Here is a 17,865-nt window from a genome sequence, read left to right as displayed (position 1 = left end):
TGTTCTAACACGTAGCATGGTTGCTGCCCCCATTCCCGTCCTGGGACAATTCCCACCAAGAAAGACTGGGAATAAACATGGTGGGGAAGGAACTCTATTCAGATTTCTGAAGCTGAAGTTTTAAATTGCACCAGATCATAAGATACAGAGTCCCATATGTAACAAATATACAGAACATGTATCCCACAGATTCTGTGCAAGCCTCTGAGCAGAGAAACTGTTGAACAGGGATTTTATTTAGTCTTCGACAACGGGTAAAGTATAACAATCCATATCCCATAATGCACAGAGCACCCATGTCAGAGTATGGAGTCTTTACATCCTAGTAATACTGGATTATTGAAGGTGGAGACGGAGGGCAATGGGACAGAAGACCTGACTTCAGGGTTTCCCCACAGCTGCCGCCAGTCCATCCCAAACTTCCTACCATCCAGCAAGGCCACAGCACAGGTCTAAGAAAAGGTGGGGGGGAGCATTCACTACAGGAACAGCTGGACTGTGGCCCATGCCTTCCCCCAACCTGTACCCTTCTGTTACCCGGGTGAGTGATTTGTGCCAACTTAGCGATTTAATTCAAGGGCACCTCCTGCAGCGTTTCCGTCCAGGCATACTCGCCAGGTGGGGCCAGGACAGAAGTACCAATGCAAGTCCATGTGCCATACGGCTAAACAATTAAGGACTAAACAATTAAAAGTCACATGGCAAGCTAACACAGGGTTGAATAAAATACATTCCCATCTGCCACTTTGACACACATGCTTTTGTAAGAGTTGGAGACCCAGGTTCCGATTTACGATCCTTAGCCTGCTCAGAGTTCCTTCCATCCTGGATCCCGGCCCTGAGGCAGCCCTGGTCCCTCCCTCCTACTCTTTAGCCTCTTTCCTTCCATTCCTGAGCTCTGGTTTTCACTGCAAGGGCCTTCTTCTGGCTCATGTGTGAATTCTCCAGCGTACACTGCCAGGGCCGATTCACTAATCTGCCCACACAGAGTCACTGCTGGCCGCCCCAGGTGCGGTCCCGATGCACGGTGCTGCTTGCCTTTGGGAGTGGGGGCCCCCAGGAGAGCTGCATACATGCCCTTAATGTGGGTGGAGGCCATCTGGGTAGGAAATATGAGGTTCCCAGCTCCTCAGACCAAGCGACAGGAAGGTCAGAATGGGCCCCTCTAAGCCAGGGCCCTTCTTCGCTGGGACTGAAATGCTCCCTCTTGGCTGGTACTGGGTCAGGAACCAATCATTCCCATATCACAGCGCAGCAGTCTAATTACTGTCATAGAAGTAGTGATACTTTCTATGTAGCTGAGCCTTTAGACAAAAATCTTGTTGCAGTTTTATGTTCATTCATGCTGTTGATGGATGGAATTGTATTTTTACTCTGCGGGAAAGTTGACAAAGCAAGAATTGGTACCTTAACTATGTGAACAACTTAGTCCCCACTTTTCAGCTGAGTCCTTTTCTGAAAGACATAATATGGTCGATGGAACCCGCTTTGCAAGAACGCTGGAGAGCAGCAGATGACTCAAAATCCACCGAGTTGGGGTTTCTTCAAAGGAATAAACCCTTTAGAAGAACTCGAGAATCCAGATTAAAAAGAACATTTCATCTCCATTTGTTATATACCTAAAAGTGAATTTTTATTAAAAGCAGATCACATCACTTCAGGAAATTCAGAAAACTATATCTAAATACATGGAACGCAAGATATTCCTCATCAATTTAGATTCTTATAGCCTCATAAAGATAAAATGCAGATGAATTGATTTAGATCAAGCCTTCATTAAATTTTAGAATTAGCTTTTGGAATCCCATGTATTGCACTGTGCGGAGTCTGATTCCTGAGCATTGTGACAAAGCCATGAGTGGATAATGATAAAGTGCATCGTTGCTAGAAATAACACAGTCTGCCTTTGGTTTGTGCTAATAAACTCTAAGACAACCTAAATTCCAATTTTAATATGAGAAATCCACCTCATTATAAGTAATCTCAAACTCTGTATGTTATCAGCATTTTCATGTGTATTCTTTGGTGAGTCTGAAATATAATTTGCTGTTTATGCTTCTAATGTAAATCTCCAATTTCTGGTTGGGCACCCTGGCACTAAGCCAGAGCTCTAATTTATTTCCATCTTTCCTTATTTCTTACATCAAAAGAGACTGTTGGTTTGAATAACAAACATTCAATTGACTTAGACGTGGGGTGGCAGGCAGCACAGGCATTACCCGTTTACCTTTTATTGCCTGTTTTGAATTGGCTTTTCTGGGAACAAAACCAATAAGACATGATGTTCCTTCATCTAGTTTTCACCCAGGTTATTTATCAGAAGACACCCCCCGCTTCCCCGCCCCATGGCGGGGTGAAGAATTCCGCCTGGAAACAGGCTTCCAACCTAACACTCTCATGGATCATCGCTCCACCGAGTCGTGAAGGACTTCATTGTCCGACAGACTCTGGCTTGGGCTGATAATTATTTTTGATTCCAGGAGCTGCTGCTGCTAACACATGTGTAAGCCGTGGGACAACAGTGTGCTGGGAACGGAGCACACTGTGCTCTTTGAGCCACCCTGAGACTTTGCAAGGGTTCCGCCGCATCCCCCCTGCCTCCCTGTCTGGCACAGTCGTTGGCCTGATAAAAGGCAGAAACAATGTATTACACCTTGGGTGGTACTTAAAACAAACTTTATTCTCAGGAACAGCAGTTATGCCTACTTGCTGCTGTATATGTTGATATTTCCTCTACATACCAAGTCTGAATATATTCAATCAAATTGCTAATCACTCAATTTCCCTGCCACGTTCCTGGTTCTCCAGGTTGCCTCTCACGATACTCCATGTAAACACTGTATTTGCGAAGATACATAGATCAGCCTCCCTAGAGTCACATGATCACATCAATCTGTGAAAATAGCATGACTTAAACATCGAAGTCTCTTAGTACTCTGCCAACAGGCTTTGGCATGATCTTGGCAATCGTTTAGATTTTTTTTTTTTTTTTGCTGTTATAATTTTTCCCAAGTGGAAATAGTCTCATATTTTGCAGAAGTTGTCCAAGCTAGTGAGCATCAATCCATCTTCCTGGGTACTAAATTCGTCAGCTGAATGTATTCAGTCCACATAGACACCAGTAAAGTGAGCGTGGAACTGCTTGGTGGCTGCTCCTCTCATCTTAAGAAATTGCAATACAGATTCCTGAAATCATTTATGCAGGAATTTTTATTCTTTAAATCTTCCAGTGTTAAAGCAACAAGAAAACACTTAGAATGTCCTTTGGTGGAATCTTATTACACTTGTTATATATGTAAACTGATATTCTTTGATGCCAGCACGTTCGTTGCCCTTACAGAGAAATCTCTGCACAATGAAACAAAACAGAACGAAAGAGGACAAAATAAAATGTCAGTCTTTGCTGCTTCGAATTAGATACATTAACAGATTGTCTGGTAACACAAATTGGCAAGAATACAAAAAATCTACATATTACAGTATTTCAAGAAAAATAACTTCATTTGAATACAAAAGGATAGATACACTTTCTTTTTTCCTAGAGCCACTCTTGGACAGTGGATGTGTGCGCTCGCACTGGGAGTGACTTCAGTGCTGCTAAGATATACGGGGTATGACTGGCTTGAGCTTTTGGAGGGGGCTGGTACACATGTGCATTACTAACATCAGACAAAGAAATCTTTCAACCAACAAGGGTTACAGAGCAACGTTCACTAAAGCACAGGTTGGAAGGGGTTCAGGGACTGAAGCAGGCCAATATGGCAGCTTGTAACAGATTTCCTTATACCCACAGTGCACTGCCAGCAAAGAATGCTTCTATTTGGTTGGTCCACACACGGGGCTGGTGGTGCTGGGGCAGCCCACTGGAGAGTAGCGAATGGTTTAAGGTTGCTTGATTTGTTTGTTGTCTTTCCTGTTTCGGGGGGCTGTCGCAGCCTTCCCAGTCGGCAATGAGCGCTGCAGCTGGCCATGTGACTTGCGGTGACCGTACCAACAGCTGCCAACTCCTCTGGAGTCAGAAATTAACAGTCTTGACTCGGAGGCGCTGTCCACGGCTGATAAATATGGCTTAGTTCAGTTAGGCCTTCTGACTTTGTACACGGTGTTGGAGTGGGGGTGTCTGAGTGTGTGTTTCCTATGTTGGGAGCGAATGCTTGCAGGTCGCGTTGGCCACCCCCCCTACCCCCCGCGGCGGGCCCCGGCCGGGGCTGGTGGCCGGTGGCGCGCTTAGACCAGCAGAGCGCTGGCGGTGCCCAGCAGCGCGCTCAGCAGCAGCAGCGCCAGGGAGCCAGGCGGGGGCGCCCCCTGGCCTGAGTCGGAGCCGCAGCTGCCCGCCTCCTCGCACCGCAGCTTCTCGCACAGGATGCCCGTGTACGCGGCCGGGCACACGCAGCGCACGTTGTTGTGGCACGTCCCTCCGTTCTGGCAGTGCAGGAGCTCGTTGTCGCAGACGTTCGCTGCAGAACGGGGGGGTGGGGGTGGGGGTGGGGCGCGGGGAGGAGAAGCAGAATCAATTTCAGTTCATTGAGTACATCATGTTTCAGCTTAAAAAAGTCTCTATCGATCTTGTGTTTCCCCCGCCTCCCTGCCACAAGCTAAGCACGTGACTCCCAATTTCCAAACAAATGTAGTTTTCTGCCTTTGTTTTTTGTTTTTTTTCTAATCACATTTGTCCTTTTCTCATAGATTTTTGCTGCAATCTTGGAGAGTATCATTGTCCATTTCAGGCTATCGAGTACAAAGTAATGGAATACTCCTGGTTTGGCAGTATCTTCTCTTCATAGAACTGGGACCTGTTGTGACCTCCTGTGTTTTTAAAGGGCAAGTGCCCGATAGGAGAATGCAGAGTTTTAAAGCCAGGTGAACGGTAGTTAAAATGCAAAGCAAGATTGCTAAAATGACCAAGAACCTCCAAGGGGGTGGGCCACTCTCCCTGCAGGTGATTCCAACGGCTGCATGCGGGAGGACAGAGCCAAAGGGAGAAGAAGCTCGAGGAGAGAGGGAATGGGACAGGGGGCAGGCAGCATGCTCCAGGCAGGCGGCAGCCAGGTCAGAAGAGAGAAAGTGGTTTCATGGGAGGAGAGTGAGGACGAGCAGTGGTATTTGCCCCTGACAGCCTATTAGGATATTCATTGCCTTGTAAATATGGCAAGTAGAGTCCAAGGTTACCTTGATTTCCCCGAGTCATAAAAAAATGCAGTGATGAGACCCTGATTACCAAAATTTCACTATGTCCGTCAATTAATAGAATCCGTTTGAATAAATCAAGCAAGTAATTCCAGATACTAAAGTTCATTCATGGTCCCTGTCATGTAATTTTCATCTCTAATAATTACTTATTTCAAAGTTCTGGTTATCCTCATTAATTCCATGCCTCCTATTCTTTTAGATAATCAAGGTTTCACTGATTTAGCAGAATGTTAAATAGAACCCAGGGAAATTAAAATAACAACAAAGAGTAAAAGAGCCAAGAACACTTCCCAGCAACATATGCTGCTTAAGCATTTAATATACAGAACCACTCTGGAGCGGGGCGGGGGGTAGGTGCAGAGCAGAAAAAGTAGATTTTTATAAGTTATAACATTTTTCATTTTTAAAAAAATGTCATGGTCAAATTTCCCCAGGGGTACCACATGAATTACACACACACACACACATGCACACACTTAATATTACTATCAAGTGCAAAGTATTAAAAAAATATCTCCCAAGTAGTAATTCAATAGAGAATGTTGCTTGTCCATTAATCATGTTCAGAAGTCATGTCACTCTCAAAAGAAGTTTCCTACAATGCAAACGTGCTAATGCCCTGTGTGCAAATGAGCTGAGGGAAGATGGTAGTGGGCACTCACAGAGTTCATAACAAAGCACCCTAACCGGGGCCTCGTTTCACCTTCTTCTACAAAAATTCCTTGGTGACCTCAAGACAGCTGCATAATGTATTGGTACAATTTTCAAAAGTACCCACACTTTCTGTCTGCAAATGTCAGAAGTGACTAGTAAGGCCCACGAGATCCTTCAGGCTCCAAATATTGACATATTATAAGGTGGTGTTGCAGGGGCTATAATGCTTAGAGAAGCTGCCTCTCATTGGGCGGTAGAAAGCTTGAATATTAGACCCAAATTATAGTATTTTATGTGTCATGGTTAAAAATGTCAAGAGCTGTAGCTGGGAGGCAAAAATCTACAAGTGTAGAGTGGTCAAAACCGGTTGTTGTTAATTTGAGAAGTACCCATAGGCTTTCAGCATTTTGTTTTGCTTACACTTCAGGAAATATCTGTTTAATTGGGGTACCAATGGAAGAAACAGATCCAAATAACTGTTTCCATTTAAACTTAAAAGATTCTCAGCATTTCTTGTTCCAGGCAGCAGATTGCTGAATGGGATATTTCCTTTCATTTGGGCACCAGAGGTAGGGAAATATCTATTCTATCAATATCGATAATTGCTTGCCTTGAATAATTGAGAAGAAATCAATAGTTAATTAAATATTGCTCCCCTTAAAAAAAAAAACTATTTTTCTTCTTGGACTTGAATGTAAATCAGTTGTTGAACAGAGGTTTCTTTCTTTCTTTTTATTTTTTTTCCAAGAAGCTGGTGATTAAGTTAAAATCCAATACCTTTCCTACATTTAAATAATCTGCTAGTTGATGCTGGTGAATGTGAGAAATTCAATAACTGGGCAAGGAACAGATGTAACCCAGGATTCATAATATCATGGGTTGGGGAAGTACATTTTTTTTCTGTAAGAGATAAACAGAAAAAATCAAACCTAGAATATATTTCATTACTTTAGAATTCACTGTAAGACTTTCACATTCAGTCTCCCGATTGTGCTATTCGACAAACGCAGAACCTCACGATATGGACAGCCTTCTGTTGGAATCATGTGGAGAAGCACATCTGAACCTGAATACAGATCTTACCTGCCATTCATAAATTTATCTTTCGTTTTCATGTCTTTTTGAGCCTAACTTGTGGTGCTCAATGAATAAACTAGGTGGTAACAAATATCACTGAGCTCTTCTTCAGCATATGACGTCTTGTACCAAACACCACGAACAGATAAAAAAAGATAAAGCATGATCTCTGCTCTTACGGAGTTCAAGTCTGGTTGGGGAGATAAAATATATGCAAGACATGATCCAATAATAATTTCATTAGCATGCCTTTATCAGCTCCCTCCACCGCAGCCAACAACTGTTGTGTGCCAGGCACCCCACTCGAGTGTGCGGTTGTTAACTCTCCTTGCCCTAAAGGAGCTCACGGTTTGGCAGAAAACAAATAAAACGAACATGCAGAAATAACTGTGATACAAAAAAAGACTATAAAGGAAGTATTTGCAAAATGCTAGGGGAACTGAGATGCTGGTGTAAATAATTATTTGGGGGAAGATTAGAAAAGATTCTAGAAAGGAGATTGTATTTGAACAATGGTGCACTCCAGGCAGATAGTGGTAGAAGGAGCATTATGGATGGGGAAACCGTAGGAGTACAGACAGGGAGACTCGCAAGTGCAGAGTGCTGGTAATGAAGCAATTGTCTCTCAACTCTAAAAGCACATTTTTTTCTGCACATTGTCTCCGCTTCCACCGACAGGGGGCACTAGAGGCCCCAGAGAAGGTGAAGGGATTTCCTTCTTCCCGTTTGATGGCTCTTCCTAACAGTGTTGCCCCAGGCTGGCCCTTCGCCCCAGCAGCAGCATTAGGTTCCCATGTGTAGCTTTATGCAGAACCAGCTTTATTCTCCCCCTTAGAAGGTTCCTGCACCAACCCAGCAGCATTCCTTCCCTAGAGGTTTGAGCTCAGCTCCAAGGGGCGCTGCCCAGGTTTCAGAGGTACCATACAGCCAGCAGCTGGGCATTATGTCCCCCCCGTTTGTGGGGTCTCCCCTCTGTCCTTTCAGTTTCTAATAACCCATCCTCTTTCCTGTGATCCCCCTGTTCAGGAGTGGTGCCGCTCCCTGCTTACACGGTTCCTACTATGTCTGAGGGACTTCAGTGTCCTCTTCTCATTTCTAAATTCCAAAACACCTGCTTAATTGTTTCCTTTAATGAATTCTCTCTGTTGAGATGCCTAGTGCGGTTTCAGTTTTCTGACAGGAGCCTGAGTGAGAGATGCATGGAACGCATCAGCGGATGGTGAATGGACTGGCGTGGCTGGATGGTGGATCTGCACAGGGAGCATGGAGACTAGAAAGGTAGGCTGTGGCCTGGTTGTGTACCTTCTACATGACACACAACACAGAGTTTCGATAATAGGATATGGGAAGCTGTCAAAGACCCACAAGCAGGGTGGTGTTTTAAAGGGGGGAGAGACAGGGGAGGCTTGGCCAGAGAAGGGACAGACTGGAGGCGAGGGGCCCAGATGCTTCAGTAGAATGGGCTGGGTCTGGTTAGAGCAATGGGGAGAGAAGGGGGCTTGATTTGGATGCAGGTGATTTGAAGTGAGTAAGAGAGATTCTGAGGTTCCTGTTTTCAGTATTCGGATGCATCATAATAAAATTTGTTAAGGAAAGTAGATTGGAGGAAGACTTTGGGCAGGGAAGAAAATGCACTTTTTTGGACTTATTGACTTTGAGGGGTCTATAGGCTCTTCTGCAGGGGTCTTGTTCTTAGTCAGAAAAACTAGTTAACCATTCAGGAGGTAGGTCATCCTGGAGATACAGGTTTGGAGCAGGAGTGATGGTGGTCATTGTTACAAAACGTGAAGTGAAGGGAATAGAAGACCTAATCTTGGTAGAATATAGAGCAAGGACAAATGAAGCCTCCAGACAGAGCACTGGAGAATATCAGCATTGAGGCCACAGGAAGAGAGTGAAAGATCAAGAAGGGTCCTGAGAAGAAAAGATGTCAACAAAAAGCAGTGATCCTATGAGGGTATAAACCAGTCCTGGAATTCCTCTTGCTGTGGGTGACTCTATCTAGGAATAAATAAACAGACTGGAAGAGTGTGAGGAAGGGCACCTTGAGGTGAGTGAAGGAAATTGCAAAATAAGCATTACATGTTCTTGATTGAATCTGACAGAAGGGATTTTGGAATGATTAAAAAAAGGATTGGAGAAATTTAAAGAATTAACATTTAACAGAGGTCTTTGGTTGTCAGTCTAAAATAGTGCTTTTCAACAGCGGATGATTTTGTCTCCCAGGGGACATTTGACAATGTCTGCTGATGTTTGGTTGTCACACCCCAGGGGAGGGCATGCTACTGGCCTCTAGTGGACAGAAGCCAGAGATGCTGCTAAATATCCCACAATGCACAAGACAGCCCCCACCCCCCATGAATCCCTCTTCTGTTAATGTCGATGGTAAAATGATGACATTCTGGATCGGGGTGTCAGCCATAGCAATGAAGAGGAGCGGTTGTCCTTACAACTGCTGGCCAAAGGGAAGTGAAGATGTCTTGGTGATTCTAGATCACAGATAGTGAGTTTTTAAGTGCAGAGCCATGGGAATTAGAGGCGACTATAAATACTTGAAGTTGAAATATAAGAGTGGATTGTCCTTGGAGGGGTGTAAATACAGAAGGCTGGGATTTCAGACAGACCTTTAGCACTGCTCACAATGAAAGAATAGGAGAGAGAAACCCAAATCACCCTCGTTGTTTAATTTGTTCTACCTTGCTCTGTTAGGAATAGTAAAATCGGGGGGTGGGGAAACGCCAGGAACTAGACAAGTTCTAGATGAGGAAACTGAAAGCAATTTCGGGAAGAACTAGAGCTAGAATTGGGCTCCTGATTTGCAGATTCCTGCTCTTTACGTAGAAAAGAACGTTGAGGAGAAACATAGTAAATGGTGGCGTACTGTGCGCGTCTTATGTTCCTCGGGACAATCTGAATAACCTCTGTAATCCACAGTGGATTGTCTCTTGTACTGACCAGCTGTTCCGCCTTCATACCTCACTGTGACTAAGCAGGGGTGTAGGTTGATAGCATTAAATCTCACATCTTCTAGACTCCTACGGCATTCTGGCAGAGCTCCAAATACCAATCAGCTCATCCATAAAATGCAACCAAAAATGTCAAAGGTCTGGGTTGAGAATAGCAAATAGGTTACATATGCTGTCCTTTCCCTTCCTCTTCGTAGAAGGCAGTTACTTAATCATGGCGCTCTCTCCATTGCCACGGATTGCCTTCAGGACTCGTCGCAACATAAGGTTTCCGGTCTCCACCACCAGCTGGTAGAACTGACATGAGGATAAGCACCCATTCACAATCCCGACACTATCTCCAGTCCATCTAGCATGCCATCACAGATCGCAAGTCCAGCAGGATTGAGTGCTACCCGACACACGCCTTGCAGTATCACTTCCTTTACTTGGTGCCCCTCTAAGTGGGTTTGTCTCAAACTGAAACCTCTGACCTTATGTAGGCAAGTATTTACATTAAACATGTCTTGATTCTTTCTTCATTGCTGTTGATAATCTAAGGGCGTGTGATCTCCGTAAACAGGGAAGGTTTGTCTTTAAATCCCTTACACGACACTTGATCCACTATTGGGGGCAAATTGTTATTTGCTAGACACCATTATGTTTATTATGAGAAAATATCCTTAGATACCAGAAAAGCTAATCCTACCTTCTACTAGCTTGACTGTATTCTAAAGGATACTTTTACCACTGATAAAAATAAGTCATTTATGGGTGTGTCTAATATCGCACCATAGAACCTATAACCCCCTGACGTTTCAATATTAGGAACGCTTTCAAGTGGAGCGACCAGAATGATCTGTGGCCCCTGAGAGATAAGGTTAGAGTATTAATGTTAGACCCAAACAGTTACGCGGCTTAAAGATGCAGCGTGGAATCCCGGTGGAGAGGCTGTAGTTGGCAAGGTGTTATAATAGCTCCGATCGCAGCTTCAGTAAGCAAGCCACAATAGAAGATAAATAAGCTTCCACAGTTGCTATGAGTTTATAAAAACACTCAGAATTTTCAAAGTGAAAAAATAAGAATGAGCGGCATTTCTTCCTCCCTGTTTCCCTTCTTATTTTTTCTCTGGCTTCGATAACGAGCCACAGGGATGTGGCTAAATTAATCAATTCTTTAACTTGTTTTTTGTGGGTTCCTTGATTGTCATACATGTTTCCTTTTCCCAAACTGCAATCTCTTGTCAAAACGTGAATGATGAGACCTTGATTCCTTTCCCTTCTGTTAGTCCTTTCTGGAAGGGATGGAAAAGCAGACATGGAGAGGGATCCCTATGCTCAAAATGGGCACCAGCCAGAACTTAGTGTTGCTGCTTGTTCTATTCTTCTTTGCTTTGGTGGCCTGAAGGGTCACTTATCCCCGTTATGGTCATGACGATCCCTTGCATTACAAAAGGGAAGTTTTCTTTTCTGTGTTTGGGTCTTGTTCAAAGCTATACATTTAGGTTCGCCCTGTCAGTGAGCTGCTATGCTTGAGCAATGCTGGGTCTGTATTTATAGACTTGAAAGTTTCTCTTTTTGGCTTTGTCTCAGGCACTTCAAGGGATCGATGCAATGCGTTGCCATGACAGCCTTCCTTGATGGTTGTATTAATAAAGTGACCTCTACCTTCCCCACCTGAAACGAGCCCAGGATTGCCGAGGGAAAGATGTTCCAAATTGTTCCCGTCCTTTTCAAAGAAACGTCAAAGAGTGAATAACCTCTACCAAACAGGCTAATAACAAAGGCATGTGTGCAACATTCAGGTCTGATTTAGGCATTTGAGATTTTGTGGCAGGGAGATAAAGAACTATGATTATGACCCATTTATTCAGCCTTGGCGGCTGTGATACAAAGTTGTGAGCTGTGAGATACATAACTGAGACTACAGGTTAGCTCCTGGGGTATGGCAGAATCTTTGCAGACTGGGGTCTAATGGCATTTTGTGATTTCCCCCCATCTTTTCTCACTTATGTCTCGCTATGACTGGCGACGTGGTACAGCGGAGAAAACATTGATCAAGAGTCATGAAACCTGGGTTCTAGTTCTGACTAGCCATCCCTTTGCTGTGAGGGTTTGGACGTATCATGAAGCCACTCAGTGACATCGACCCATCAGTCCATCCGTTGCCCAGCCAGGCACTGTTCTAGATGATGGGCACAGAGTGGGAGCCACGTGGACAATGTAGCCACTTCTGTGGAGCTTACGTTCCAATGACAGCTAGAAAGTTAGGGAAAGAGTTTGAAGTAGGTATTTCTAAAGTTCTCTTGAACTTTATGATTCGCGTGCATATTTTTCGTGGGGAGCCTATCATCTTAAGAGGCTGGACTTCTCCAATACTATGAGTCTTGGTGATGACTTGGGTGGCTGTTTTGGCTTGATTGGTTTTGCCTGTCCATCTTATCTGGTGCCCCATGGAGCAGGCATAGTTTTTCCCCTGACTTGTACTAGAAGCATGAGGTGGTGTCGAGGGAATGAGGTGAAGAGAACTTGTGATTCAGGTCGGGTCTCTTTAGTTAATGGGCCACGTGAACTTGGGGAAATCGTTTCACCTCTACGTGCCTCTCTTTCCTTCCTTCTGAAGCAAGAATAGTAACACTTCTCCTGTTCACCCACCTCCCAGATGTTGGGAACCTCAAGGTGAATTATGTGGAGGTGCTTTAGAAAATATAAAACACAACCTAAGAATACTTTGTTAATGTTCAACACCTTCTCCATCTCCCCACCCCACCCACCCCGAGTGCTAGAAGCCCGGGGTAGAAGAGTGGGGTGCTTGTTCCTATCCCGGCCAGATAAGGAGTTCGTCACTACCTATCCAATTCAAGGTGCTCAAGTGAAAACGGAAGCAAATGTCCTCCCTCAAACACAGCATCTGTGTATGTCCTCTGTGGGTATGAATCTTGAGACAGCGTGGGGTCAAACATGCAGTTCTTGAATATTTGTGTTCAGCTGTTGTGTCCTTCACAAGGTTTCACGAGGCCAGCTTGGAGGGGCAGTGCCTGTCTTCTCAAAGGTGATTTGTGTGCTCTCACTCAATGTGCATTCTCCTGCACCAATCAGAGTACAGAAGGTGTGTTTTCAGGGTCGCAGGGAGCCCAGCTTTAGCTTCTGCTTTGGGAAGGCAGGGCATAGGCTCAGATGCAAACAGTATCTAGACTGTAACCCGGAGGCCATCGGTTGGAAACACCCTTGCCTTCCTGCTCCCAACCTCCACTGCTGTCTGTGTTTAGATCCATCTGGGGACAGTGGTGCTGGGGGCATGATTCCCACGTGACAGCATCCAGCCTACTGGGTTTCAGTGTCATGAGGCCAAGGAGCAGAGCTGAAGGGGCTGTAGGGACCAATGTGGGAGCTGTCAGCCGGGTGCAGACGTGTGTGGGTAATCAAATACAGCAGGCTCTGACACTAGAGAGAAGCCATTCTATTCATAGTCATCTAATCTCAAAGTACTGATTATGGGAGTGACACTTGCTCTTGTCCCGTCAAAGGAAACACTACTCAAAACATCATTAAAAAAAAAAAAAAGCCACGCTCATTTTGAAGACGCTCGTTTTTGCAGTAGGCAGTAACCCAGCTAGCATGAAAGAAATAACAGGTGATTCCAATGAAGGAGCAAGAGGCACTGCCCAAACACCCCCAAAGTTTTCAGCCTTTGCAACCTGAAGAAAAAAAAAAAGCCTTTGCTGATGTTGAGAAAGAATGAGTTCACTGAGAATCCCACAAAGCCAAAGGCTGGGCACCTTTTCCCAAAGCGATCATTAATGATGTATTGAAATCCTATTTAGGTCAACACCTTCAGACACAGACCCAAGCAAGGTGCTCATAAAAACGGTGCTGAGAAATCACAGAGTTTCTCATCTGGTATCAGGAAACGCACTTGTGTAGTTTAATAAAAAGGCGCAGCCTCTACTCTTTTTGCCTGAGGTGAAAGATGGCGCACACACATCAGGGTATAAAGAGCTGTCTCAAAGGGCAGGACGTGATGTCAGGAGGAAAACAGCCCAAATATTCATCCAGCACGATCCCCCCTAAGTACAGACAAAGACCTCTACACGCAGCTTACGTAACACAGACCTTAGAGGGAGGACAGGAACAAACCATACCAAGATGGCACCAGGGTTTAGCTCTGGCTGGCGGGAGTGCAGGTGATTTTTGTGACTTTAATTTTCATCTTTAGACTCTTCACTTTTTCCAAATTGCCAAGAATAAATACATGGTCCTTTGAAGATATTAAAAGTGTTAATAAAAGGAACTGTTGTTACTTGAGAAAACAAAAGGCATATTTTACTGAGATGATAAAGGTGATTCACGTAAGAAATGATCCATGTGACCAAATTTTGCCATATTTCAGTATTTGTGTCATTCATATATATTTCTAGTCAAACTACCAGTTATCTTAAATGTCTACAAAAATTATCCCAGAGTATGTTCCCTGACTGGGATTTAAGTAAAAACTTGAAACCACACACGCACACACACACACACACCCCAAATCATCTCAGGAAAGATGGAAGAGTTCCTACACAATCCTGTAATTCCTAAGAGGGTCCCAGACACTGGGATTCCTTGTGCTGTCAAGACTATACAGCGTCGGGTGTAGATGGAAGCAGCAGAACTCTGGAGCTAAAGGGATGGGTAGCCCGAGGGCCCACTCAGTGTTAGCTGGTACAGATGATGCTAGATGAACGGACATTTTTACATTGGCAGATCACAGTGATGACTGTGATGGAATTTTCCACTACTGTTTCATTATAGGGGCTCTAAGTCCAGCTTAACTGCATGGAAAGAAAACATATTTCATGCCACTTGAATCTGCGGGAGCCTCCGATGGGTTCCCCTTGGACGTGTCTGTGCCATGTCTGACGTGCTCATTGTGGTTATGTTAGTACCGAGCACTGTCCCTGCACCAAATTGATGCCCAATGAATTATTTACCGAACACACAAATAACATATGTCTGCCTCTTTCTGAACGGTGGGCATATACCTACTATTTGTAGATAGACAAGTAGATCGGTAGCTAGGTCTCCATACACAGAAATACAGAGCTTATAGGCTGGAGAGCGGGAAGTGGAGGGAACTGTCTCTTGATGGCCTCCTTTAGTTTCTGGGCAGTAGGAGGTAAGGCTAGCTCCTGAGCACAAGGAGAGGGAGGGAAGGTGAGATCTTGAGGGCAGTGGTGAACTATTTGGGAGGGAACAGGAGAGGAAGCTAACAGCAGACACCTGGAAAAAGTGCCGGGCAGCATTGACACTGCAGCTCAGCTCGTATCCCATGACTTGTCAAGCTCTCCCATACCTGTTTTCCTGATGGAGAACACTAGCAGGAAGGGAATGGTGACTCGTTTGGGGTTTCTCCCTTCGATGATACAGAGGATGCCTGGGGAACGGTAGGAGGGAGGGGAAGAAGCAAGAGTGGCTCGCTGAGCCAAGTGATCCGAAAGACCCCCTTCGTTTTTCATTAGGCCAAATGTATTGGCTCTTCCTATAATCTTGGCAGGCCAGTCATATGAAGGTGGAAAAGACATGGCCCTGAAGGAATGAGTGACTTTTTTTTTTTAATTGGAAGGTATCTTGTTAAATTCACAACATGGGCTAAAGGAAAATCCGCATGGAACTGGGATGGAGGCGAGAGACTGTCACAGGCACAGAGAAGAATGCAGGTAAAAAGATTTGGTGTTCTTTGAAAGGACGTGGGAATTGTGAAAGGCGATCCATATAGCTGAAGGCAAATCTGTCAAACAGTCCACATTCTGAGGGGGAGGAAGAGAGATACTACAGGCCTTTGATACTTGGCATTAAGAATCCGAGTATCTGTGACTGAAAGGAGATAATTGTGTCATTAATTCACATGCATGTGTTTTGGGTTTTTTTTGAGACAGAATTTTGATGCCTTTGAGCACTGTGTAAAGCTAAAATATAATTTGAGGTTCCTGTTTGTCAAACTATAGCTAAATGTCTCCTTAGAGACTTAATTTTTCCTATATATACTTGGCAGGAGTGTTCTAAATATGGTCCAAGCCCTCTTAGGATTTTAAACAGCGGGGATATTTAAGTATGGCAAATAGTTACTGAAATCACACAGCAGTAACTTTTCTTAATGATTTTTTTTTTTCTGGGAATCACTGTAGTTCACTCTTATCTGTTGTGGCCTTGCTGTCACCATAACCACCTCCTGACAATGTCGAACCAAGTCTTGGGAGGTGATTTTATGATAGGATGAAACAAAGCCATTTCCCTGTTAATGCCAATGTCAAGGCAAAATGAATTGGTGTCAATAAATTCAAGGTGAGGAAAACAACATCATGGAATCAAGAGAATGTGCAAAATGATGACATGAGTCATTTAGGGAGGCCAAGCTCCAAGTAAAAATGAGTGCTAATTTTCAAAAATGTCTTCACCACTGCACCAGAGACCAAACATGTAAGTGTTCTCAAATACATTAGTGAGGTTCAGAAGGGACAAGGGGTTACATTTACAGATGAGTCACAAGCATACCTTCTCGATAAAGTCGATGGTGACTCCTTGCAACTCACATTGTCCTTTCCCATTGATACATTCCCGAGACATCCCGAATTTGAACAGCAAACTTTAGTATTTCACTGCTTACCCTGGTGTTGTCTAAAAGTCTGGGTTCGAATACTGACATCACCACTCATGGCTGAATTTCTGAGTCTCTCTTTTTTCATCTGTTAACAGAGGCATCTCAGAGATGTTGTGAGCATGAGAGATCATTCAGCTCAATGGTTATTATTAAGAGTTTTGTAAGCGTGAGCACTGCTCAAAGTCTTGCAATAAATACCCAGACTGGGAGAGCCACGGAAATGGTGTTTATGTGTTTAGGTTCATGGATTTACGTCTCCTTAGAGAAAGACTTCACACAGGGTGTGCTCTTGTGTCTTCTGGTTCATTTTCATCGTTAATAATTTCTAGCTTCTTTGGGGCTTAATAAATACTTGTGGATTTGGAAAAAAAATCATCTTTCACGCCTACAGTTCCTTACATAGAAAAAACAGCTGCTTACCTGTCGGAGAGAAGATCTATTTGCTCATTTTTCTTTAATGAAGAGAAAAACAGACAAAAGCGCTTCCTGAGGAAAACATTTAGGCAAGACAGGGATGCCAGGCGAGCTCATGAGTGACTTCAATAATTCTACACAACATAGGTTTTACTAAAACTAAACTTCAAACGTGAGGCAGAAGGGAAAGGTACTCGGTTCTTTCTTGACATCCCAAAGAACGTTTTCTTAATTTTAAGGTTAAGAAAACAGCGTAGGAATGAAAACAAATCCAGAATGGATGACCAGAAAAGGAGAACTAGAGTCATTGCAGGTGCAGAGGAGGGTGTTTTCAGGCTTCTTCTAGGAAAAGCTCGGCTCTTGTGTCTTGGGAGAGGGGTGAGCTAGTTAGCCCAAAATCAAGAGGCTAGCGAGCAAGCCGAGCCTTCCAGGGCGTTCAGATCCAGCAGCAGAAAGAAAATACAAGTAGGAATTGCTTTGGATACAATTGGGAGACTGTGAACATTATTTAAAACACAGTGAAAAGATGTTAGCCCTCCTCTTTGAAGCAGGCTAAGGCATATCCAAGGTGAGATTAAGCAGGGATGAACAAGATTTGGGTGGGCTGGTTAAAGAGAAATCACACAACAGGCTTTGAAAATATCTTGTTCTAACACATTTCACTTTCTTCGACATTTCCTATTCTTATTTTTGAATATATATATTTTTATATTAGTAAGGAGTTATTCTAGAATATACACTCCACAAAGATCAGGATTTTGGCTGTTTTGTTCCTTGCTGTAATGCAGTGCCTAGAACAGCGCCTGGTACTGTTGTCATCAGTGAATATCTGAGTGGATATTCTTGAGTGGATGTATACATGAATTTTATAGAAAAAAATCACGTATTTCATACCCATTGCTTCCTTTCTACTTCTAAAATACCTTCCCACTCTGTCTATTCTCTC

At 44.0% G+C, this 17,865-nt stretch overlaps 1 protein-coding gene across 2 annotated transcripts in view; it reads right to left on the bottom strand.

Annotated features, from left to right (window-relative positions):
* Window positions 1–1,445: 1,445 nt before the first annotated feature.
* The window catches only part of NTNG1 (netrin G1), a 311,481-nt gene continuing 295,061 nt past the window's right edge, over window positions 1,446–17,865 (bottom strand). For both annotated transcript variants that reach the window (XM_045801633.2, XM_045801632.2), the window contains one exon: window positions 1,446–4,457. In XM_045801633.2, the coding sequence (XP_045657589.1) occupies window positions 4,228–4,457 (230 nt within the window). In that variant the 3' untranslated portion in view covers window positions 1,446–4,227. The remainder of the gene's footprint in view (window positions 4,458–17,865) is intronic.

The sequence above is a fragment of the Ursus americanus genome, chromosome 12 (assembly GCF_024610735.1).
Source record: "Ursus americanus isolate L20-20 chromosome 12, mUrsAme1.1.p, whole genome shotgun sequence".
NCBI classification, from domain to species: Eukaryota; Metazoa; Chordata; class Mammalia; order Carnivora; family Ursidae; genus Ursus; species Ursus americanus.
The sequence above is the reverse complement of the archived record's forward strand: the minus strand, read 5'-3'. Positions and strand labels throughout refer to the sequence as shown.